Source organism: Chlorocebus sabaeus, chromosome 6 (genome assembly GCF_047675955.1).
Source record: "Chlorocebus sabaeus isolate Y175 chromosome 6, mChlSab1.0.hap1, whole genome shotgun sequence".
Lineage (NCBI taxonomy): Eukaryota > Metazoa > Chordata > Mammalia > Primates > Cercopithecidae > Chlorocebus > Chlorocebus sabaeus.
The window spans coordinates 11,564,188-11,589,811 of NC_132909.1; the positions used below are offsets into that span (position 1 = coordinate 11,564,188).

At 49.1% G+C, this 25,624-nt stretch overlaps 1 protein-coding gene across 11 annotated transcripts in view; it reads right to left on the reverse strand.

Annotated features, from left to right (window-relative positions):
* Positions 1-4,097: 4,097 nt before the first annotated feature.
* The window catches only part of HIF3A (hypoxia inducible factor 3 subunit alpha), a 52,172-nt gene continuing 30,645 nt past the window's right edge, over positions 4,098-25,624 (reverse strand). For 5 of the 11 annotated variants that reach the window (XM_073016262.1, XM_073016260.1, XM_073016263.1 and 2 more), the window contains 6 exons: positions 24,952-25,056; positions 20,069-20,340; positions 16,986-17,103; positions 13,247-13,328; positions 8,844-8,958; positions 4,098-7,852 (listed from right to left, as the gene is read on the reverse strand). In XM_073016262.1, coding sequence (XP_072872363.1) covers positions 7,561-7,852; positions 8,844-8,958; positions 13,247-13,328; positions 16,986-17,103; positions 20,069-20,340; positions 24,952-25,056 — 984 coding nt within the window. In that variant the 3' untranslated portion in view covers positions 4,098-7,560. The other 6 variants (XM_007997282.3, XM_007997288.3, XM_037991864.2 and 3 more) reach the window with 5 other exon arrangements.

Below are 25,624 nucleotides of genomic sequence, written 5' to 3' on the forward strand. Positions count from 1 at the left end.
TGTGGCTGCTTTGCAAGGCAGCGCCATGCCCTACGCGGAGCCGGACCCGGGCGTCGAGCCCTATTGTCAGCTACCTGTGTGACCTTGAACAAATCTTCCCTTCCTCTCTAGGGCCTGAGTTACCCATCTCTGAAAAATGGGTGGCTTCTCAAGCCAAAAAAGGTCCAACCCTGAGGGTATTTCTGAGTTTTTAAATGAAGGCACTCTGGATTTCAAGTCCTGAGCAAGGCTCAGAAGTGTGTTGCACCATCCCCTTTCTTCCTGTGTTCAGCTTCCCAAATCCTGAATCTTCAAATAAACTCTCCTGTTTGCCTTTTTACAGATTCTCTTGTCTGAGATCACAGCGTTGATTGCATGCACTCTGCCTCCCTCATTTACCCTTCACATGGCAGCTAGAGGTTTTGTTTTGTTTTATTTTGTTTTGTTTTGAGAGGGAGTCTCCCTCTGTCGACCAGGCTGGAGTGCAGTGGCGCAATCTAGGCGCACTGCAACCTCTGCCTCCCGGGGTTCAAGCGATTCTCCTGCCTCAGCCTCCCAAGTAGCTGGGATTACAGGTGCCTGCCACCACGCCCGGTTAATTTTTGTATTTTAGTAGAAACGGGGTTTCACCACGTTGGCCAGGCTGGCCTCGAACTGCCGCCTTCAAGCTATCTGCCCACCTCGGCCTCTCAAAGTGCTGGGATTACAAGAGTGAGCCACTGCACCTGGCCGAGGGATCTTTCTAAGACATGATAAAACCATGGCACACCCTCACTCCCAGTCTTCCATGGCCCCAGCACCCTTAGGAGAAAACCCAAACTCCTGATTAGGAGACCCCGAATAGTCTAACCTCAGGCTGAATAGTCTAATCTCCAGATTCCACCCCTTCCCCAACCCCCATCTGCCGTACACCCTTCCAGTCTGTCCTTTCTAAGCCCTCATGTAGCACTAAGTCCTGTAAGGCTCTGGTTACCCTCCTGGAAGCACAGTCCCAAACCTATCTATTCCACTCCCAAACCTCTTGTTAGTCCATCCCCATCTCTCCCACTGGCCCCCAGCACAACCAACAATCACCCTAAAGGGCAGATATTGGTATCATCCCCATTTTACAGATAAAGACACAGACTTGCAGAGGTGTTTGACCGAGGTCACAACAACATAAGAAGGTGACAGAGCCAGGATCAGGAATCCTATCTACTTCCTGTGTCCTTCATTGCCACTCTACTGCCTCTGTAGGTGCCAGAGCCCATCTTGGTGGCTTAGTAAATATTTCTTTTGTGTTCTTTGTTCGTATTGTTTGTTTGGGGGCTGGGGGAAAAGGAGGCTGCCATAATGGATTTGAATTTTGGGTTTGAGTCCAGCAGAATCCTTTCCTGACTCTGTGACCTTGGACAAGTGATCACCCTCTTCTAAGCCTCATTTTCAACCTCTGTAAAGTGGGGATAATAATTATCCCCATCACACAGGATTAGAGGAGAGTTTGATAACACGAGTACAGCATTTGGCAGGGGGCCTGACACAGAGTCGTGCTTTTATATTCACTCCATCACAAATACTCAAAGTAGGCTGGGTATGGTGGCTTATGCCTGTAATCGAAGCACTTCGGGAGGCCGAGGCAGGCAGATCACTTGAGGTCAGGCATTCAAGACCAGCCTGGCCAACATGGCAAAACCCCGTCTCTACCAAAAATACAAAAATTTAGCTGGGCATGATGGCGCACACCTATAGTCCCAGTTATTAGGGAGGTTGAGGCAGGAGAATTGCTTGAACCTGGGAGGCGGAGGTTGCAGTGAGCCGAGATTACACCCCTGCACTCCAGTCTGGGCCACAGAGTGAGACTCTGTCTCAAAAAACAAACAAACAAACAAAACCAAACAATACTCAGAGTCGGGCAGAGTGCCTAGTGCTGTGATGGGAGGGGGCTTCTGAGGTGAGCTTTTAGGGGCATTTTGCCCAATTGGAGCAGGCAGGGAGAGCTTCCTGGAGTAGCTGGTACCTAAACCAAGATGTGAAATATGAGTAGGAGATAACCAAGTGAGGGGAGGAGGGGAAGAGAGAGAGGCATTTCAGGCAGAAGGAACAGGAAGTGCAAAGGTTTGAGAGTGTTTTTCTTCCCTTGAAGAGATTCCTATGTGCAACCCTGTATGGGGGGTTATAAGAGTGACGTACATGACAACAGAGGCACCCACCTGCACATAAGTCCACGGACACACACTCTTGCACACACATGCTCATTTAACTATGGGGAATCATGTCACACAGACACACATTGGTACCCAGAATTACAGCATCAAGCAGTCCCACACACGTACGCAGAATCACATCACACAGACATACACAGGTTAAAAACAAAACAAAACAAAAAACAGCACCTTCCACACTGAGAAACACAGAAACCCAAAGTAACCAGAAACACACATAAGGCAGAATCATTTCACCCAGACAGTAATATGCACTTGTAGAAGGAATCACAACTCCCCCACAACCCACAACACAGGTTCACAGAATGTCACAAAGACCCATACACATACACAGAATGACAATGTGCACACACTCGTGCATGCACACACACACACACACAGATACACAGAATCAGAAAGTGACATGGGGCTGGCATGGTGGCTCAAGCCTATAATCCTAGAACTTTGGGAGCCTGAGGCAGGAGGATCACTTGAGCCCAGGAGTTTGAGACCAGCCTGGGCAACATGGTAAGGCTCTGTCTCTACAAAAAAATGAAAATAATTAGCTGGGCCTGGTGTCATGCACCTGTAGTCCCAGCTACTGGGAAGGGTGAGATGGGAGGATTGCTTGAGCCCAGGAGGCTGCAGTGAGCCATGATCACACCACTGCACTCCAGCCTGGGTGAGATAGTGAGACCCTGTCTCAAAAGAAAGAAAGGGCTGGGCATGGTGGCTCATGCCTGTAATCCCAGCACTTTGGGAGGCCGAGGCAGGCAGATCACCTGATCACCTGAGTTCAGGTGTTCCAGACCAGCCTGACCAACGTGGTGAAACCCTGTTTCTACTAAAAATACAAAAGTTAGGGCCGGGCACAGTGGCTCATGCCTGTAATCCCAGCACTTTGGGAGGCCAAGGCTGGTGGATCACGAGGTCGGGAGATTGAGACCATGGTGAAACCCTGTCTCTACTAAAAATACAAAAAATTAGCTGGGTGCAGAGGTGGGTGCCTGTAGTCCCCGCTATTCGGGAGGCTCAGGCAGGAGAATGGTGTGCACCCAGAAGGCGGAGCTTGCAGTAAGCCAAGATCGCACCACTGCACTCCAGCCTGGGTGACAAAGCCAGACTCTATCTCAAAAAGAAAAAAAAAAAAAATTAGCTTGGTGTGGTGGTGCATGCCTGAAATCCCAGCTACTTGGGAGACTGAAGCAGGAGAACTGCTTGAACCTGGGTGGTGGAGGTTGCAGTGAGCGGAGAATGTGTCACTGTACTCCAGCCTGGGCAACAGAGTGAGACTCCAAGAGAAAAAAAAAAAAAGAAGAAAAGAAAGAGAGAGAACGGAAGGAAGGAAGGAAAGAAGGAAGGAAGGAAAAAAAAAAAGACACTCAGCCGCCAGTGCACCCACACTCCCAGAGGAGATCCAAAAGATGAGTCAACACACAGAGTTCTGGTGCCTAGTAAGGTGAGGTTTTTATGGTGGTATAGAGATTGGTGAGTTTCAGAGCCAGTGTGTCCGGTCTAGTCCCTCCACACAATTCCCTCCATTGAGGATCCACATCACCTCCACAGGGAGGAGGTAGGGGTCACACCCCCCCATAGCACCAATCTGGATAGGCCACCCCCTGATGAAACAGAGCAAGCAGTGCCTTCCACAAAGGGGGTAAATGGGGCTAAGAAGGGGGAGGCCTTTTCCTGTGGGAGACCAAGAGTAGCACCATTTGCAGAAAGAAAGCTGGGGGGTAAGGGAGGCACATAGATGGTGGCAGAGAGCTGAGGGGTCCTGGCCTCTCTCCCCACCCAGCAATATGCAGACAGTGCCGTGCCTGTGCGTGTGCCTGTGCGGCTGGAGAAGTCTTCGGACTGCAAACCATCCAAGGGGTGAGGGAGCCCCAGGTGCCCCAAACGTGGGGTAAAGTCAAGGTAAGTGCATGTCTGCAGGGCTGGGGTGGGAAGTGGAGGCGGTTCTGGGGCACAGAGATTGTAGGCAATGAGAATGGAGAGGCATGAAGTCCAGGAGCAGCACAGCCTAGAGGGTAGGGGTCTAGAATGGGAAGACTTAAGACTGAAGGAAGGAATTGGGGTAAGTTCAGTGGGGTGGGAAGCCCAGAATAGATTTAGGAGGGTGGGGTCTGGAATTAGAGAGTTAAGGTTATAAGATTCAGAACCAGAGGAATCTTTAGGGAAAAGTCTAGATTCCATAATCAGAAGCATTTGGAGGCTAAATTATAGAACCAGAAGAATTTGGATCTGATATGAAAGACAGCTGGAAGCTGTGAGGCTTAGAAGCAGAGGAATTTATAGAATAAGGCACAGAATCAGAAAAAGCCTGGCTGGGCTCAGTGGCTTATGCCTGCAGTCCCAGCATTTTGGTGAGGCCAAGGAGGGAGAATTGCTTGAGCTCAGGAGTTCGCGACCAGCCTGGGCAACATGGCGGAACCCCGTCTCTATTTTTTTTTTTTTTTTAAATAAAAAAAGGAAAAACAAAAGCCTAAAATCTTGAGTTCTAGAACCAGAGAGATTTGGGGACCATAAGATCTAGAATCAGAAGAAGTTGAGGGTGGTAAGATCTAAAACCAGAGAACTGTATAAGGCAAAGTCTAAAATCAGAAGATATTTGAAGGCTGAATTCTAGACCCAGGGTAATTTGGAGTCAGATCTTGAGTGAGCAGGAGCTGGAAATGATGAAGTCTAGAGCCAAAGGAACTTACGGAATGAGGTCTAGAATCAGAAGGCACTTGTAAGTCAGTTCTAGAACCAGAGAAACAGCAGATCACCAGATCTTGAATCAGAGGACCCTGGAGGTAGCACTGTCTAGAAATTGTGTAGTCTGGAACTAGTGAGTGGTGCAGGTCATGAGGTTCAGAATCTAAGAGAACTAGAGCATCGTCTGGTTCTAGAAGAACTGGTTATTATAAGATAAGGACAGGGCTGGGCATGGTGGCTCATGCCTGTAATCCCAGCACTTTGGGAGGCTGAGGTGAGCAGATCATTTGAGGTCAGGAGTTCAAGACCAGCCTGGCCAACTTGGCAAAACCCCGTCTCTACTAAAAAATAAAAACAAAAAAAATTAGCCGGACATGGTGGTGGGCTCCTGTAATTCCAGCAACTTGGGAAGCTAAGGCAGGAGAATCGCTTGAACCCAGGAGGCGGAGGTTGCAGTGAGCCTAGATGGCACCACTGTACTCCAGCCTGGGCAACAGAGAGAGACTCCATCTCAAAAAAGAAAAAAAAAAAGAAAAAAAAAGATAAACACATCAAACTCTCTGTACTTGTTTTTGATGAGGGAAAATGAGTCTTGCGTATAGAGAACTGCAGAAAAATAAGCTGAACCTCATAAGGTCTAAAACAAAAGTGATTTAGAAACTAAGAAGTCTGGCCAGGCGTGGTGGCTCACTCCTGTAATTTCAGCACTTTGGGAGGCTGAGGCGGGTGGATCAGTTGAGGTCGGGAGTTCAAGACAGCCTAGCCAATATGGCAAAACACTGTCTCTACTAAAAATATAAAACTTAGCCAGGCATGGTGGCACACGCCTGTAATCCTAGCTATTTGGGAGGCTGAGGCCCAAGAATCGCTTGAACCCAGGAGGTGGAGGCTACAATGAATCGAGATTGCACCACTGCACTCCAGCCTGGATGACAGAGTGGGACTCTTGTCTCAAAAAAAAAAAGAGAGAGAGACTGACCGGGCGCAGTGGCTCACGCCTGTAGTCCTAGCACTTTGGGAGGCCAAAGCAGGCGGATCACAAGGTCAGGAGATCGAGTCCATCCTGGCTAACATGGTGAAACCCAGTGTCTACTAAAAATACAAAAAATTAGCCGGGCGTGGTGGCGGGCACCTGTAATCCCAGCTACTCAGGAGGCTGAGGCAGGAGAATGGTGTGAACCCGGGAGGCGGAGCTTGCAGTGAGCCGAGATCCTGCCACTGCACTCCAGCCTGGATGACAAAAAAAAAAAAAAAAAAAAAGAGAGAGATATTAAGAGGTCTGGATTTGGAACTAAATATATTACCAATCAAGAGGAGTGGAACCAACAGGAAGCTTGGCGTTGTGGGGTTCAAAACCAGAGGAAATCACTGAATATAAGATCTGGAACCAGGGGGAGTTGGAGGGTGTGAGATCTAGAACAAGAGAGATTAATTTATAGGAAGAGGTCTAGAACCAGAGGAAGTTAGTGAATTCTAGAACCAAAAGAATCTGGGAGTCATATACTGTAGAGCCAGAGGGAGTTAGAAGTTGCGAGGCCCAGAACCAGACAATTTTTGGGGACCGTAAGGTTTGAAAACAGGCAGAATGAGAGGTTGGTGAGGTCCAGAACTAGAAAGAGCTGAAGATGGTGAAATTTGAAGCAGAGAGATTTTAGAGAATGTGAGTCCTAGCTGGGCACAGTGGCTCACGCCTGTAATCCCAGCAATTTGGAAGGCTGAGGCAGGTGGAGCACTTGAGGTCAGGAATTCGAGACCAGCCTGGACAACGTGGTGAAACCCCGTCTGTACTAAAAATACAAAAATTAGCTGGGCATGGTGGCACATGCCTGTAGTCCCAGCTATTTGGGAAGCTGAGGCAGGGGAACCACTTGAACCGAGGACGTGGAGGCTGTAGTAAGCCGAAGTTGCACCACTGAACTCCAGCCTGGGTGACACAGCAAAACTCTGTCTCAAAAAAAAAAAAAAGAAAAAAGAAGAAGAAGAAGAAGGAGAGGAAGAGGAAGAGAGGAAGAGGAAGAGAGGAAGAGGAAGTAGAGGAAGAGAAAGAGGAAGAAGGAGGAGGAGGAGGTCTAAAGCAGACCACATTGGAGGTTGTGTGGTCTAGAACCAGTGCAGGTCAGAGGTTATACAGTCTGGAACTGGAGCAGGTTGGAGGTTGCATAGTTTGGAACCAGAGGAAGTGGAAGGCTGCTCCTGAAGTAGGAGGACCATGAATGAAGTCAGTGTCCAGGCAAAGCTGGGGGCAGCAGGAAGCCCAGAGTGGAAGGGGCAGGCAGGGCTGGCAGGCAGGGCTTGGGGGGCTTTGGCCTCAATTAGAAGTCACTGGGAGTAAGGTCTGGCCCAGAGCCTCCCCCGACTGACACCTGAGGAGGGGGAGAAGATCAGAGTCCCACATTCTTACAGACCCCAGGCAATTCATCATGATTAAAAACCGTATCACGAAATTGACAAAAATAAAAATGATAACATAAGGATAGAAGGAAACGTGATCACATTGACCTGTGGATCATTGATCTCCCCAGAACCTGGAAACACAGATATGACCCCCCGCCAACCCTCCCCACCCCTAATTCCCCAAAATAAAGCCAAGAGAGGCAGAGAAAGGGATAATGAGGTAACCAAGTATTGAGAACCCCAAGAGAAATCCTGAGAGGAGGAGGAGGGAGCCAGGGACCCCCTCCCAGAGGTCACTGAGCTGAGACTACCCCAAGGAGCCCCCAGATTGGGAGCAGGCAGAGGGGTGAGGGCTGAGGTAGGCCCGAGGTGGGCAGGGGGCACATAGAGAGGAGAGGGGCCCCTCTCCTGGCATCCCCATCCTGTGCGTTGGCTGCCGGCTTGGAGTGTGGTTGAGGTCCTCTCTGGGGGAGGAGAAGGCAGATGGGGAGAGGAGGCAGCTCAGTCGGCTTGGGCCGAGCCTGCCGTTGGCTGGAAGTGGTCCCTGGGCTGGGTAGTGTCCTCGTCTGAGTACGGAGAGAGCAGTGAGGGGCCCAGGCCTGCAAAGATGAAAGATAAATCAGAGGACAACCATAACCCTAATGTTTGAAATAATGTTTAAAATCTTAAGGAAATGGAACACTTCAACAAAGGATTTTTAGTAAAGTAATTTTACTTTTGCACAGAGGGGTGCCTCTTTGGCTAGTTACCAGGAAAGCACGCTTGAACAAAGGGGCACGAGAGCCTTTATTTTTGATGCAAGTCTTGCTTTTGTACTTTTTTTTTTATTAGCTTGGGTCGGGTTATACAATTTAAACTAATTTCGGTTGGCTAAACATTTGATTTGTTTAGATAAGATGGGCACGTTAAAGAAAGCGGAGAGGAAAGGGGAAGCGGTGTCTGCAATGAGTTAGAAAGTTAGTCCTTTTTTTAATAAGGAAAGGAACGTGAGCTGGTATTGATAACGCCTGGTATTGTGGCGTGTCTGGGCATTCAAAAAAGGCAAAAAGGAAAAAAGGAGAAAAAGGGAAAAAGGCGGCGGGGAGAGGTACTATGAATGAAAGAATAAAAGATTGGTTGGGTTATTTGAAGAGAAACCTCATCAGATCCCACACCAACCTGTCTCCCCTTCCTGGGACTTAAAAGCCTGGGTGGTGAGGGAGGCCTGCCTGGATTCAAACGGCAGTGACATCTTGGGCACTTTCCGCTCTTTGAACCTCTCTGGGGTGTTCAGGACTGCAGTGAAGAACCTGAGTCCAGAGCCAGATGCTGCCCTAGTTTGAATCCAGGTGTTGATATTTACTTTCTGTGTGACCTGGGGCAGGTGACTTCACCTCTCTGTGCCTCAGTTCCCTCATCTGTAAGATAGGCTAATAACAGCACCTCCCTCTTGGGCTGTTGTAAGGAATAAATGAGTAAATCTATGGAAGGTGCTTTGAACCATAACTAGTACTGGTGAAAAAGCAGTTAAGTCAGCTGTTGTTACTTGGGAAACCAGGATACTCACACGTACTTCATTTATGAGAGTTTATTCATTCAAAACATATTTACTGTCGGGCGCGGTGGTTCATGCCAATAATCCCAGCACTTTGGGAGGTCAAGGCAGGTGGATTACTTGAACTCAGGAGTTCAAGACCAGCTTGGGCAACATGGCGAAACCTCGTCTCTACAAAACATACAAACATCAGCCAGGCATGATGGCACATGGCTGTGGTCCCAGTTACTTGTGGGGGCTGAAGTAGGAGGATTGCTTAAGCCCAAGAGGTCGAGACTGCAATGAGAGCCATGTTTGTGCCACTGCACTCTAGCCTGGGTGACACAGTGAGAACCTGTCTTAAAAACAACAACAAAAAACCCCGACACATTTACTGAGCACCTACTTTGTGTCATCTGTGCCAGATGCTAGAGAGACAGCAGTGACCAGGATAGATGAATCTCCCTGCTCTTGTAGGACCGACATTCCAGTGAGAAGCACCAATTGGATCAGGTACATACAAGATTTAGCACAAACCTAGACACAGCGCGAGTGCGTGAATCTTAGCTCCTCATTCACAAATATGTGCTGTGAACTTCCTCTGTGCTCAACCACCGCCCACCCATGTGCACAAAGAAGAGTACAGCAGGGACCCAGACACCCCTGGGCCCTGCCCTTGAAGGCCTCATACCCAAAGAAGACAACAGACAGTCATCAAATGATGACCCACAGGCCTGTGTAATTATGGACTGTTATAAACCATTAGCATATGAAGTCAGGGAGGGCTTTGTGTAAGGAGTAATATTTGATTTGAGATCTAAAGGATGTGGTAACATGGCAAAGAACAGAGGGAAAAGTATTCCAGGCAGAAGGATCAGGATATGCAAAGGCCCTGAGGCAGCCTCCTCGAGCAAGCTGACTTTAAAGCCATCACAATGCCCCACAGAGTCTCCATGCAGTCAGCCCTCACCTTTCTCTCCTCTCTGCTTCAGCTACAATGGCCTTGCCTTTCCCCAAATAAGACAGAGACAGCCAGGCACAATCTCAGCACTCTGGGAGGCTGAGGCAGGAGGATCACTTGAACCCAGGAGTTTGAGACCAGCCTGAACAACACAGCAAGACCTCTTTCTCTACAAACATTTAAAAATTAGCTAGACATGATGAAGTGTACTTGTAGTCCCAGCTACTCAGGAGACTGAGACGGGAGGATCACTGGAGCCCAGGAGTTCAAGGCTGCAGTGAGCTGTGATTGCACCACTGTGCTCCAGCCTGGGCAACAGAGCAAGACCCACCCTGTCCCTCCACCCCCAAAAAAGACAGATACAGTCCCCACCTAAGGGCCTCTGCACTTGCTGTTCTCTCTGCCTGGGACACTCTTCCCCCCGATATCGTCAGGACTCACCCCAGGTCTTTGCTCAACTATCACCTTCTCAATGAAACCACCCTGATCATACTGTTTAAAACTGAAACCCCCTACTCCAAACTCTTTTTCCTTGCATGCATCATTTCCCCTGTTACGCTTATTTTTATCTCCCACTCTTTTTTTGTTCATTTGTTTGTATTTTTATTTTCTGAGACAGAGTCTTGCTGTATTGCCCAGGCTGGAGTGCAGTGGTGTGATCTTGGCTCACTGCAACCTCCGCCTCCTGGGCTCAAGTGATTCTCCTGTCTCAGCCTCTCGAGTAGCTGGGATTATAGGCACCCGCCACCGCGCCTGGCTGATTTTTGTATTTTTAGTAGAGACAGGGTTTCACCATGTTGGCCAGGCTGGTCTTGAACTCCTCACCTCAGGTGATCCGCCTGCTTCAGCCTCCCAAAGTGCTAGGATTACAGGCATGAGCCACCGCACCTGGCCTGTTTGTTTAAATAGAGACAGGAGCCTGGTGCGGTGGCTCACGCCTGTAATCCCAGCACTTTGGGAAACTGAGATGAGCGGATCACTTGAGCTCAGAAGTTCAAGACCAGCCTGGGCAACGTGGTGAAACTCTGTCTCTACTAAAAATACAAAAAAATAAAAGCCAAGTGTGCTGGTGCCCACCTGTAGTCCCAGCTACTCGGGAGGCTGAGGTGGGAGAATCGCTTGAGCCTGGGGGCACACAGGCTGCAGCAAGCAGACAGTGTGCCACTGCACTCCAGCCTGGGTGACAGAGTGAGACCCTTCTAAAAAAAAAAAAAAAAAAAAAAAGAGAAAGCCTGTAATCCCAGCACATTGGGAGGCAGAGGCAGGCGGATCACGAGGTCAGAAGATCAAGACCATCCTGGCTAACATGGTGAAACTCCGTCTCTACTAAAAATACAAAAAATTAGCTGGGCAAGGTGGTGGGCACCTATAGTCCCAGCTACTCGGGGGGCTGAAGCAGAAGAATGGTGTGAACCCGGGAGGCAGAGCCTGCAGCAAGCCGAGATCGTGCTGCTGCACTCCAGCTTGGGTGACAGAGCGAGACTCCATGTCAAAAAAAAAAAAAAAAGAGAGAGAGAGAGAGAAAGAAAATAAAAATGTGAAAAGAAATAAATAGAGACAGGATCTCGCCCTGTCACCCAGGTTGGAGTACTCTGGTGCAGTCACAGCTCACTGCAGCCTCGAACTCCTGGGCTTAAGCAATCCTCCCATTTCAGCCTCCCATAACTAGGACAACAGGTGCGTGCCACCACACCCACCTGGTTTTTAAAAATTTTTTGCAGAGACAGGGTCTTACCATGTTTCCCAGGCCGGTCTCGAACTCCTGGTCTCAAGTAATCCTCCCCTCCATAGCCTCCCAAAACACTGTGATTACAGGCATAAAACACTCACCCAGCCCTCTTGCACTTTTTTATTTGAGACAGGGTCTCACTGTGTTGCCCAGGCTGGAGTACAGTGGCACCATCATAGCTCACTGCAGCCTTGAACTCCCAGGCTCAAGTGATCCTCCCACCTCAGCCCCCAGAGTAGCGGGAACTACAGGCATGCACCACTATGCCCAGCCAATTAAAAAGATTTTTTTAGGCCAGGTGCGGTGGGTCACACCTGTAATTTCAGCACATTGGTAGGTCAAGGCAGGCAGATCACCTGAGGTCAGGAGTTCAAGACCAGCCTGGCCAACATGGTGAAATCCCGTCTCTCCTAAAAATACAAAAATTAGCTGGACACGGTGGCACGTACTAGCTACTTGGGAGGCTGAGGCAGGAGAATCGCTTGAACCCAGGAGACGGAGGCTGCAGTGAGCCAAGATTTCACCACTGCACTCCAGCTTGGGCGAAAGGGCAATGTAGAGACAAGGTCTCGCTATACTCTCCAGGCTGATCTCAAACTCCTAGCCTCAAGTGATCCTCCCACTTTGGCCTCCCAAAGCTTTGGGATTACAGAGCCACCGTGCCCAGCCTCCCTCTTGCATAGTTTCTTTGTTACAGTCTGTCTCCTGCACTAGAATATCAGCTCCGCGAGGGTAGAGATTTCTGTGTAATTTGTTCACAGTGAGTCCGCAGCCCCCGGAACCATGCCTGGTGCTTACAGCATGCTCCATAAATGTTTGTTACATGCATGAAGGAAAGAATAAACCGAATGACAGTGACTGTGCTGAAACAGAGGGTGTGGAGCACAGCATGGTCTGAGATGTGGCAGCAACTGGACCCTACAGGGATCTGAATCCAAATGAGGAGCTTGATCTTTCTTTGAAGGGCACTAGGGAGCCATAGAAGGGTTTTGAGCAGAGGAGGGCCAGGGTCCAATTCAGGCTCTGAAAAGATCCCTCTGGCTGATACCTGGAGGTTTCAAGTGAAGCTATGCACTAGGAAATGACAGCTTGTCTCATGCTCTGTGGAGGGGCTGTGGGAAGCAGCATCACCACCATAGCCACATGGGAAGACATTTCCTTTAATTTGTTGTTGTTGTTGTTCATCTTAAAACATTTTTAGGCTGGGTGCAGGGGCTCATGCCTGCAATCCCAGCACTTTGGGAGGCCAAGGAGGGTGGGTCACCTGAGGTCAGGAGTTCGAGACTAGCCTGGCCAACGTGGCGAAACCCTGACTCTACTAAAAATACAAAAATTAGCCAGGTGTGGTGGCGCACACCTGTGATCCCAGCTACTTGGGAGGCTGAGGCAGGAGAACCGCTTGAACCTGGGAGGCGGAGGTTGCAGTGAGCCGAGATCACGCCACTGCACTCCAGCCTGGGCGACAGAGTGAGACTTCATCTCAAAAATAAATAAATAAATAAATAAATAAATAAATAAAGGGTGATCATAGGCGTGCAGGCTCCAGAGACCTAGGCTCAGGCTTGCACCCCAAAGGGCAGCTTTGGAGAGCCCATGCCTCCCTTAGGATCTCTCTTCCTCTCTCCTCCGCAGTACCCATGAGAAGACAGAAGAGACAGGAGCTGCCATTTCCATCAAGGTCATCTCCAAGCACTGACAGTCCCCCAGCACCTTTGGAATGGTTCCATCCCTCTCGCACCTCCCAGGGGAGAGGGTGCCCTGGGACTCTGGATACCCAGGTTGCTACTCACCCAGGGGCTCATTCAGGTCCAGGAGGTGGGTGCTGGGGTCCTGTAGCCTCCCTGGGGCTGGTCCTCCTGTCAGAAGGAAACTCTGTGGGAGAGAGAGACAAAGCCATCACCATCACCATCATCATCGTTAGTATCCCAGGAACGGCCGGGCGCGGCGGCTGTCATCACAGCACTTTGGGAGGCTGAGGCGGGAGGATCGGGAGGATCACTTAAGTCTGAAAGTTTGAGACCAGCCTGGGCAAGATAGTGAGATATCATCTCTACAAAAATTTAAAAATTAGCTGGGTGTGGTGGCAAGTGCCTGTAGCCCTAGTTACTTAGGAGGCTGAGGTGAGAGGATCCCTTGAGACCAGGAGTTTGAGGTTGCAGTGAGCTATGATCGTGTCACTGCATTCTAGTCTGGGTGACAGAGACCCTATCTCTAAAAAAATAATAAAAATAAAATAAAATAAAAATAAGGCCAAGCACAGGGGCTCATGCCTGTAACTCTAGTGCTTTGGGAGGCCAAGGTAGGAGGACCACTTGAGGTCAGGAGTTTGAGATCATCCTGGGCAACATAACGAGACCATAGCTCTACAAAAAATTTTAAAAATGAAAGAAGCTGGGCACGGTGGCTCATGCCTGTAATCCCAGCACTTTGGGAGGCTGAGATGGGCGGATCATTCGAGGTCAGGAGTTTGAGACCAGCATGACCAACATGGTGAAACCCCATCTCTACTAAAAATACAAAAATTAGCAGGGTGTGGTGGCACGTGTCTGTAATCCCAGCTACTTGGGAGGCAGAGGTAGGAGAATTGCTTCAACCTGGGAGGAAGAGGTTGTAGTGAGCCAAGATCGTGCCACTGCACTCCAGCCTGGGTGACAGAGTGGACTCCATCTCAAAAAAGAAAGAAAAGAAAGGAAAGAAATGAAAGAAAGGAAAGGAAAGGAAAGGAAAAAGAGAAAGGAAGGAAGGAAAAAATATATATATCCAAAGACAAGATAGCGCAGTGATTAAGGGCTACTGGGGTCCAGTGGCCACCCATCTGTGGTGTGACTTTGGGTCAGTTCCTGTTCAGTCATCCTACTTGTGTACCTCCAGAGCCTCATTCCCCCTTATCCTTCTTCCTTCTCCTGAGGACCTGTGCACAGGGACCGTAACAGCGTGCAACTTTGCTCTGTGTGTTCCTGTTGGTTAGCTCATGGGAGATACCAGCAGGTGGGGTATTCATTCTTCCCTGTGAGTTGGCGGTGTCCTGCCATGGAAGGTTTCAGCCCTCGTTAGCTGGACTCCACTTGCTGCAGGATCTGGTGACCACCCCACCCTGCACCTTCAGGCCAGGGCTGGTGCCCACTTCCCATGCTGTGCCCCAGGGTGCTGCACCAGCCTTGCTGATTTCCCTACACTAGGTTAACACATTTTTCAACAGTCCTGTTATTAAATTCTCCTCAACACTCCATCTGAGTGTGCTACCTTTCCTGTGCAGACTCTGATACAGTTGTTTAACCTCTTCTGTGTAAGTGTGTATAACAGTAACAAGAATATTTCAATAGTAGTTGTGAGGATTAAATAAGTTAATCATGCAAGGAATTTAGAGCAGTCAGTGTCTGGCACACGGTAGGCACTTAATAAGTGTAAGTTGTTATATATAGAGAGGGAGGTTTTTTTTTTTTCCTTTCTGAGACAGAGTTTCACCCTGTCCTCCAGGCAGGAGTGCAATGGCACGATCTCGGCTCACCTCCCAGGTGAGCAATTATTGTGCCTTAGCCTCCCGAGTAGCTGGGCCTACAGGTGTGCACCACCACACCGGGCTAATGTTTGTATTTTTAATAGAGACAGGGTTTCACCATGTTGGCCAGGCTGGTCTTGAACTCCAGACCTCAAGTGATTCTCCCGCCGCATCCTCCTAAAGTGCTGGGATTACAGGCGTGAGGCATTGCGTCTGGACTGTAAACTGTTATATTATCGACCACATCTCATATTTAAACAACTCTTTGCAGAGTGAAGAACCAGGGCACTGCTGGAAGCACTAGGGAGCCATGAAAGGTCCTAGAGGGAGGCCTTGCAGAAGTGACATAGTCCAGGCTGGCTTTTTTATTTTTATTTTTTTGAGACAGGGTCTTGTGCTGTCATCCAGGCTGGAGTGCAGTGGCACGATCATGGCTCACTACAGCCTTGACCTCCCAGGCTCAGGTGATCCTTTCACCACAGCCTCCTAAGTAGTGGGGACTACAGGCACATGTCACCACCCCTGGTTAACTTTTTATTTTTATTTATTTATTTTTTTTTGTAGAGACGGTATCTCACTATGTTGCCCAGGCTGGTCTCGAACTCCTGGGCTCAAGTGATTCTCCTGCCTTGGCTTCCCAAAGTGCTGGGATTACGGGCAGGAACCACTGCACCTGGTCCCGGCTTTTAAAAAGGGTATTGTGGTTGCCATTGTGCAGAATGAATAGTTGAGGAGAGACTGGAGGAGGGACACTGTGGGAGGCTGCTTTTGTTTGTTTGTTTAGATGGAGTTTTGCTCTTTGTCGCCCAGGCTCGAGTGCAGCAGCAGGCTCACGCTGCCTCCCGGGTTCAAGTGATTCTCCTGTCTCAGCCTCCAGAGTAGTTGGGATTACAGGTACCTGCCACCGTGCCTGGCTAATTTTTGTATTTTTAGTAGAGATGGGGTTTCACCATGTTGGCCAGGCTGGTCTCAAACTCCTGACCTCAGGTGATCCGCCCACCTTGGCCTCTCAAAGTGCTGGGATCACAGGCATGAGCCACCGTGCCCGGCCATTTGGTTTGTTTTTGTACACCATTTATGGTCAGCCCACTGAGTGTCAGCTAAGGGCCTAATTTCCTTTAATTCTCATGGCAGTCCCGTGAGATGTAACTATTCCCACTTTCTGGATGAAGAAACTGAGGCTCCATGTGGTGATGTCACCTGCCCAAGGTCTCACAATTAATGAGTGGCAGACCTGGGACTTGAACCCAGCTCAGTCTGATTCTAGTGTCTGCACTTTGAACTCTGCACTGGTAATCCAAGGCCAAGACCTGTTCTAGTTTGGGGAGGGGGTCCCATGGGAGCAGAGAAGCTTCCTGCAGATACCAGCCACACGCCATTTCTCCCCTTACCCTGCTTAATTTTCCTTCTTTGCACTTACTGCCTTTTTTTTTTTTTTTTTTTTTGAGGGAGTTTCGCTCTTGTTGCCTAGGCTGGAGTGCAGTGGCACGATCTCAGCTCACCGCAATCTTCTCCTCCCGGGTTCAAACGATTCTCCTGCCTCAGCCTCCTGAGTAGCTGGGATTACAGGCATGTGCCACCACGCCCGGCTAATTTTGTATTTTTAGTAGAGATGGGGTATCTCCATGTTGGTCAGGCTGGTCTCAAACTCCTGACCTCAGGTGATCGACCTGCCTCAGCCTCCCAAAGTGCTGGGATTACAGGCGTGAGCAACCACGCCCAGCTGACTTACTGCCATCTTATATATATTGGCAGAGGTTTTTGTTTTTGTTTTTGTTTTTGTTTTTGTTTTGACAAGGTCTCACTCTGTAGCTCAGGCTGGAGTGCAGTGGCGCGATCTCAGTTCACTGCAGAGGTTTTTAATACCCATTAGTGAAACTAGAAGATTAGGCTTCAGTCTCAGCTGGCCCACTGACTTTCTGTACGACCCTCAACCAGCCCCTGCCTGTCTGGTTTCCTATCTATAAAACAGGAGGTTTAAGCAGGCTAGGTAATGAGGGCCAGAGAATCCCATTAATCCCCCAACACACCAGGCTGAGGGGAAACAGCAGAAAGTTTTCGGGTTCTGGGCTGGGGGACCTTTTGGGAGGTCTCACTCCCAGCAGCTCCACTCCTTCGTCCTCGTCCTCTGAGCTCTGGGCCAGGGTCCTGGAGGAAAACAGGAAAGAATCTCAGGATACAGCAAACCTGGGCAAGTGTGGGTAACAGTGTAAGCAGGTGATGAGCATTCGTTCACTCCTCTGAGTACCTATTTATTCCTTTACTCATACACACACCAGTCCATCCATCCATCAATCCACCTTCTCATTTATCCAATGATCCATCACCCACCCACCCAAACAAACTCTATCCATTTATCCTTCCATTCATCCACCTGTTTATCCACCTAGTTGTCTTCCATCTATCCATCCATCCTTCCACCCAGCCATCTACCATCCATCCATCCATCCGCCGTCCATCCACCATCTGTCTGCCAGCCATCCAACATCCATCCATCCATCCATTGATCCATCCATCCATCCATCCATCCATCCATTGATCCATCCATCCATCCATCCATCCGCCATCCATCTGCCATCATCCATCCATCCATCCATCCACCATCCATCCATTCATCCATCCATCCACCCATCCATCCATCCGCCATCCATCCACCATCCATTAATCCATTGATTCATCCATCTATCCATCCCCCATCCATCCATCCATCCGCTGTCCATCCACCATCTGTCTGCCAGCCATCCACCATCCACCATCCATCCATCCATCCATCCATCCACCATCCATCCATTCATCCACCCACCCACCCACCCACCCATCCATCCATCCATCCATTGATCCATCTATCCATCCATCCATCCATCGATCCATCCATCCATCCATTAATCCATTGATTCATCCATCCATCCATCTGCCATCCATCTGCCATCATCCATCCATCCATCCATCCACCATCCATCCATTCATCCATCCATCCACCCATCCATCCATCCGCCATCCATCCACCATCCATTAATCCATTGATTCATCCATCTATCCATCCCCCATCCATCCATCCATCTGCTGTCCATCCACCATCTGTCTGCCAGCCATCCACCATCCACCATCCATCCATCCATCCATCCACTCACCCACCCATCCATCCATCCATCCATTGATCCATCCATCCATCCATCCTCCATCCATCTGCCATCCACCATCCATCCACCCATCCATCCATCCATTAATCCATTGATTCATCCATCCATCCATCCATCCGCCATCCATCTGCCGTCATCCATCCATCCATCCATCCATCCACCTGCAGTCCATCCACCATCTGTCTGCCTGCCATCCACCATCTATCCATCCATCCATCCATCCATCCATCCATCCATCATCCATCCACCATCCGCCATCCATCTACCATCCATGCATCCATCCAGCCATCCAGCCATCCATTAATCCATTGATTAATCCATCCATCTGTCTGCCATCCATCCACCACCCATCTGCCATCCATCTGCCATCCATTAATCCATTGATTAGTCCGTCCATCCATCCATCCACCATCCATCTACCATCCATCTGCCATCCGTCTACCATCCATGCATCCATCCATCCATCCAGGCATCCATTAATCCATTGATTAATCCATCCATCTGTCTGCCATCCATCCACCACCCATCTGCCATCCATCCACCATCCATCCATCCATCCATCCATCCATCCCTCCACCCATCCATCTGCCATCCATCCACCATCCATGATCCATTGATTAATCCATCCATCCGCCATCCATCCACCATCCATCTGCCATCCATCCATCCATCCATCCATCCATTAATCCACTGACTCATCCATCCATCTGCCATCCATCCACCATCCACCATCCATCCACAATCTATCCATCCATCCGCCATCCATCCACAATCTATCCATCCATCCATCCATCCATCCGCCATCCATCTGCCATCTATCCACCATCCATCCACCATCCATGCATCCATCCATTAATCCATTCATTAATCCATCCATCCATCCGCCATCTATCCACCATCCACCTGCCATCCATCCACCATCCATCCATCCATCCACCCATCCATCCATCCATCCATCCATCCATCCATTGATCCATCCATCCATCCATCCATCCATCCATCCTTCCAGCCACCCATCAATCCATTGACCCATCTATCCATCCTTCTGTCTACCCAGACATCCATCCATCATCCATCCATCCATCCATCCACACATACACACACATACATACACCCTTTCACCTACACATCCATCCATCTGTCCTTCCATTGACCCATCCATCCATCCATCCACCTGTCCACCCATTGAAGTGCCAACTATATTCATTAATAATTCCCTCCCTCCCTCATTTAATAAGTCTTTATCAGGCACCCACTTTATAGCCAGTACCAAGCTGGGAGCCTTGGAAAATACCAAGACGTATCCATAAGGATAAGACCACTCTGGATTCGAAATGAGCACATGCTTGCAACTTAGTTCTAGACAGTTTCTTTTCCTTTTTCCTTTCCTTCCTTCCCTCCCTCCCTCCCTTCCTTCCTCCCTTCCTTCCTCTCTCTCCATTCTCTGTCTCTCTTTCTTTCATCTTTTTTTTTTTTCTTGACAGTGTCTCACTGTTGCCCAGGCTGGAGTACAGTGGCACAATCACAGCTTACTGCAACCTCGATCTCCTGGGCTCAAGAGATCCTCCCACCTCAGCCTCCCAAGTAGCTGGCACTACAGGCATGCACTACTACACCCAGCTTAATAGTTTCTCCGACACTGCAGCAATGTCTTCCAAACTCTGACAAAAATTGTCACTAGATCAGATATAACTTTGTTCCAAAGGAGACAGCCCTGGTTGACAGGTGAGAGCTCTGGTTGACAGGATTTGGATAAATGGTGAGAGCAGTGGAGGGTACTCCAGAAGGGGTGCACAGCCTAGGCAAAGGCATAGAGATTGGCACAAACTTGGCAGGTGCTGGGCCCACTGAGGGCCTGGCTGGAGCAGAGATCAGGGTTAGAGAAATGGTGAGGGATGAGGCTGAAGCAGGAGGCAGGGGCAAGACGGGGTGAGGGGATGCTCCCTTGATGTCCCCCCTTTACTGTGGCTCACCTCTTCCGAGCCCCAGCCATGGAAGAGGATGCTGAGGGGTTCCCTCTGGAAGGGCTGGAGTAGCTCAGCCGGGGGTCACTACCCCAGCGGGGCAGCAGAGAGGGCTCAAGGGCTGGAGGTGACAGGCCATGGAAGCTCCGAGCGCGGGGCCGGGGGACAGCCCCCAGAGGTCTGTGGTAGGCCCTGGGTAGCTGCTCGTTGGCATTGAGCTGGAAGTCATCATCCATGGAGATGTAGGGGGCCAGCATCTCCAAATCCAGAGCATCGGCATCCTGCGGAGGGCAGGAGGGAGGTAAGAGCATAAGACTTGGACTTGGGTGGACCTTGGCTGACGTCCCAGCACCACCACTTCTGAGTTCCGTGACTGTGGCCAACAGTCTGAGCTTCAGTTTCCTCATCTGTAAAATGGGTATAAGGACTCCCTGAAGAGCATGTTAGAGAAATCCTAAATTGGGTCAGAAGCACGGGAGCTCACACCTGTAATCCCAGAGCTTTTAGGAGGCTGAGTTGGGAGCATCACTTGAGGCTAGAAATTAAGAGACCAGTCTGGGTAACATAGCGAGACCCCCACCTACACAAAAAGGAAAAAAATTAGCCAGGTGTGGTGGCCCATGCCTGCAGTTCTAATTACTCAGGAGGCTGAGGTGGGAGGATTGTGTCAGCCCAGGAGTTTGAGGTTGCAGTGAGTCATGATCACACCATTGAAGTCCAGCCTGAGTGTCACAGTGAAACACTGTCTCAAAAAAGAAAAAAAAAAAAAAAGAAAAGAAAAGTAAAAAAAAGAAATCCTAAATACCTCAGAGAAACCACTGGTCAAAATCTGAACATTGTGGCCGGGCGCGGTGGCTCACGCTTGTAATCCCAGCACTTTGGGAGGCCGAGGCGGGTGGATCATGAGGTCAGGAGATCGAGACCACGGTGAAACCCCATCTCTACTAAAAATACAAACCGGGCGCGGTGGCGGGCGCCTGTAGTCCCAGCCACTCGGGAGGCTGAGGCAGGAGAACGGCGTGAACCCGGGAGGCGGAGCTTGCAGTGAGCCGAGGTCGAGATCACACCACTGCACTCCAGCCTGAGCGACTGAGCGAGACTCTGTCTCAAAAAAAAAAAAAAAAAAATTCTGAACATTGAGAAGACTCAGTGAGGGCTTAGAGAGAGGTGGGAAACATACTGGAAACCAGAGGAAAGAGAATTTTTGTCCTGTAGTGGCTGAAAGTTTAGCAGCACTGCTGCTTGCAGTTACATAGAAAGTAGAAAATACAACAAATACACTAGGTGGTCCAGCTAAGACTCCCAGCCAGAGTGTTGAAGGGGCTGCCTGATTTCTTCTTGTTACTTACAGTAAAAGGTAAGAGGAGAGAGAGAGATAAAAAATATTTCTCCTAAAGGAAGAGATGTTAAACATGAAGGAGATAGGACTTGAAGGTTTTGAATATTCTCAACCTCCTTGTGCAGTGAATAATTAACTGTACCCAAAGAGAGGTCTGGCTTTTGTCCCAGCTCCTGGAAGGTAACCTCTAAACCTCTGGAATTTTCTGAGTGATAGGAGTGTCTTTGCTACTCACTGTGGGTCTTTTGGATAATCTGTGCTAACCAGGTGACTCATGGTGAGCCCCTAGAAAGTTTATGCTAATGAGGTAACTCAGGATGGAGGCTGGCCATGCAGAAAAAACAACCACTGTGATTAGAGGGTTGGGGCTTTGTTCCACACAAAATCAGCCAGATCCAGGGAAGGTAGGCGTGGCATTGGAGACTGAATTCAATTACATGGGCAGTAATTTGCTCAATCATGCCTACGCAATAAAACCCCAATAAAAACTCTGAACATTGATGCTTTGGTGAGTTTCCTGAGTTGGCATTACTCTGCACATATTGCTACATATCAATGCTGGGAGGATAACATGTCCCTGAGGACAAGAAAACTTTCCATTTGGGACCTTCCAGTCCCAGATTCCACCTATGAATATCTTCCTTTGTCTGTTTCTGATTTGTATTCTTTTGTTATGATAAAACTACCATCCTAAGTATAGCACTTTCTGAGTACCACAAACACTTCTAGCAAATTATCAAACCTGAGGGAGTCTACAGGAGTCTGGGAATCTCCACATTGGTAGGCAGCTGGTCTAAAGTGAGGGTGGCCCTGGGGACCCTCAAACTTGTGGCTGATGTCAGAAGTCTGGGCAGACTCCGTAGTCTGGAGAACCATGCCATTAACTTTGAGTTTGGCTGACTGCAGGAGCCCTCCAGATGGGAAATGATGCTAATATTAAGAAGTGGTCTCTAGGCCAGGTGCGGTGGCTCACGCCTGTAATCCCAGCACTTTGGGAGGCGGAGGTGGGCAGATCACGAGGTCAGGAGATCGAGACCATCCTGGCTAACATGGTGAAACCCCGTCTCTACTAAAAATACAAAAAATTAGCCAGACATGGTGGCGGGTACCTGTAGTCCCAGCTACTCGGGAGGCTGAAGTAGGAGAATGGCGTGAACCCAGGAGGTGGAGCTGGCGGTGAGCTGAGATCATGCCACTGCACTCTAGCCTGGGTGACAGAGCAAGACTCTGTCTCAAAAAAAAAAAAGAAGTGGTCTCTGAGCCAGCCTGGTGAAACCTCATCTCTACAAAAAATATGAAAATTAGCCAGGCATGGTGGTGGGCAGCTGTAGTCCCAGCTACTCGGGAGGCTGAGACCAGAGGGTCACTTGAAGCTGGGAGGCGGAAGTTGCAGTGAGCCAAGATTAAGCCACTGTATTCCAGCTTGGGTGACAGAGTGAGACTCCGTTTCAAAAAAAAAAAAAAAAAAAAAAAGAGAAAAAGGTGGTCTCTGAGCAATGAAGGGCACCCTCGGGCCAGACACAGTGGCTCACACCTCTAATCCCAGCACTTTAGGAGGCCAGGGTGAAAGGATCACTTGAGCCCAGGGGTTCAAGATGGGCCTGGGCAATATAGTGAGACCCTGTCTCTATTTTTATAATTTTTTTTTTTTTTTTTTTTTTGAGACAAGAGTCTTGCTCTATCATCAGGCTGGAGTGCAGTGGCACAATCTTGGCTCACTGCAACCTCTGCCTCCCTGGTTCAAGTGATTCTCCTGCCTCAGCCTCCCGAGTAGCTGAGATTATAGGCATGTGCCAGCACGCCCAGCTAATTTTATTTTTATTTTTATTTTTGGTAGAGACAGGGTTTCACCATGTTGGCCAGGATGGTCTCGATCTCCTGACCTCGTGAACCACCTGCCTCAGCCTCCCAACGTGCTGGGATTACAGGTGTGAGCCACCGTGCCTGGCCCCCAATTTTTTTTTTAAAGTCCTAATGAAATAACTTCTGATATTTGCCCACATAGATTTCAAAACTGCTATGGACCAGGGATATATGCATGCTCCTCTTCCCCGTCCTTTTTGAATAGTAGTGTTTATTCCTGTCTCACCACTATATATTGAGTATGTGGGTGACAGATGACTCGTCTCCATTAGTCCACAAGTCAAAATGTTGAGAGGAACTGTACTCAAGGAGTTTCCCCAGCACCCAGACCAGATTTAGATGATCAGATTCTAGACTTCAAGCTGATGCTGTAATGGGAAGAAACTCTGGGAGACTTTGGGGGGGCCTTGATATGTGGGTGAGTGTATTTTGCATGAGGGAGAGACATCAATCATTGGAAGTTCCCAATGATCCCTGCCTCTCTTTTTTTTTTTTTTTTTTGAGACGGAGTCTCGTTCTGTCGCCCAGGCTGGAGTGCAATGGCGCAGTCTCGGCTCACTGTAAGCTCCACCTCCCGGGTTCACGCCATTCTCCTGCCTCAGCCTCCCGAGTAGCTGGGACTACAGGCACCTGCCACCATGCCTGGCTAATTTTTTGTATTTTTAGTAGAGATGGGGTTTCACCGTATTAGCCAGGATGGTCTCGATCTCCTGACCTCATGATCCAGCCGCCTTGGCCTCCCAAAGTGCTGGGATTACAGGTGTGAGCCACCGTGCCCGGCCAATCCCTGCCTCTTGATGTTCACACTCTTGTGTTGTTGCCTCCCACAGTGTACAGGATTGATCTATATGACCAGAACAATATGGCAAAAGCGATGGTTTGTCACTTCTGAGATTAGGCTATGAAAGACTGTGTCTTCAGTCTGGGACTTGTTCTTTCTGTCTCTCTGCTTCCCCATTTGTCTCTTTCTCTCTTTGTTGGATTGCTTGCCTTACGGAAGCCAATTGCCATGTTGTGAGGACACTTAGGGAGTCTATGTAGAGGTTCATGTGATGAGGAACTGAGGCCTCCAGCCAAAGCAAAGTGAGGGACTGAGGCCTGCCAGCCACCTCATGTGTGTGAGCTTGGAAGAAAACCTTCTAACCCCAGATGACTATAGCCCTGACTGAGAGTTTGACTTCAACCTCGTGAGAGACTCTGAGCAAAAACTAGCAGTTAAGTTGCTCCTGAATTTCTGATACCCAGTCACCATGTGACATAATAAATAGTTGTTGTTTTAAGGTGTTACGTTTTTAGACAATTTGTTACACAGCAATAATAACTAATACATCATGCTGCTGTCATTTTATCTATGCACTCAGTAAATCATCCATCCAAATATCACCCATCCATTTTTCATCCAGCTATCAAAACATCCACCCAAACATTCATCCACCCACCCACCCATCCACCCATCAATCCATCCATTAGAATATCTGCCTAAACCTCATCCATTCATCTGCTATCATCCACCTAATGAATACAATGGTCCATCCATCCATCCATCCATCCATCCATCCATCCATCCATCCATCTATCCATCCATCCATCCACTCATTCCTTTAGCCATCCCACTAACCTTCTCTAAAGCCACATATGTGAATCCCCAGAATGCAGGGCTAAGGATTACTCCTTCCATGCCAGCCCTTACCTGAGCTATATCTAAATCTGTCTCCACTGCCTCAGTGTCTTTCCCGGAGGTGAAGAGTCTGTGCACATTCTCTGTTCCCACAGGTAGTTCATCTGGGAGATCAGCCTGTGGAGAGATGGAGTAGAGACTTCAGGAAATCTTGAGCCTGGGAGATGTCAACAGTAAGACAGTCTGTAGCTCAAAGGTAGAAGTGGGGATCAAATGCCCGGCATCTGGGGACAAAGGGAGTCCAATGGCAAATGCAGATGAGTTTTGAGCCTGGGTATTCAAAAGTCAGAATGCCTGAGTGTATGTAGATCGACAGAGCAAACATGGAAGTTCCAGTTAGAAGGATCAGAGCCTGGCCAGGCTCAGTGGCTCATACCTGTAATCCCAGGACTTTGGGAGGCCAAGGTGGGTGGCACTTGAGATCAGGAGTTCAAGACCGGCTTGGCCAACATAGTGAAACCCTGTCTCTACTAAAAGTACAAAAATTAGCTGGGCTTGGTGGCACACATCTGTGGTCCTAGCTACTAGGGAGGCTGAGGCAGGAGAATGGCTTGAGCCTGGGAAGCGGAGGCTGCACTGAGCTATGACTGTGCCACCACACTCCAGCCTGGGTGACAGAGTGAGACTCTGTCGCAAAAAAAAAAAAAAAAAATCCGAAAGACTTTTTTTTTTTTTTTTTTTTTTT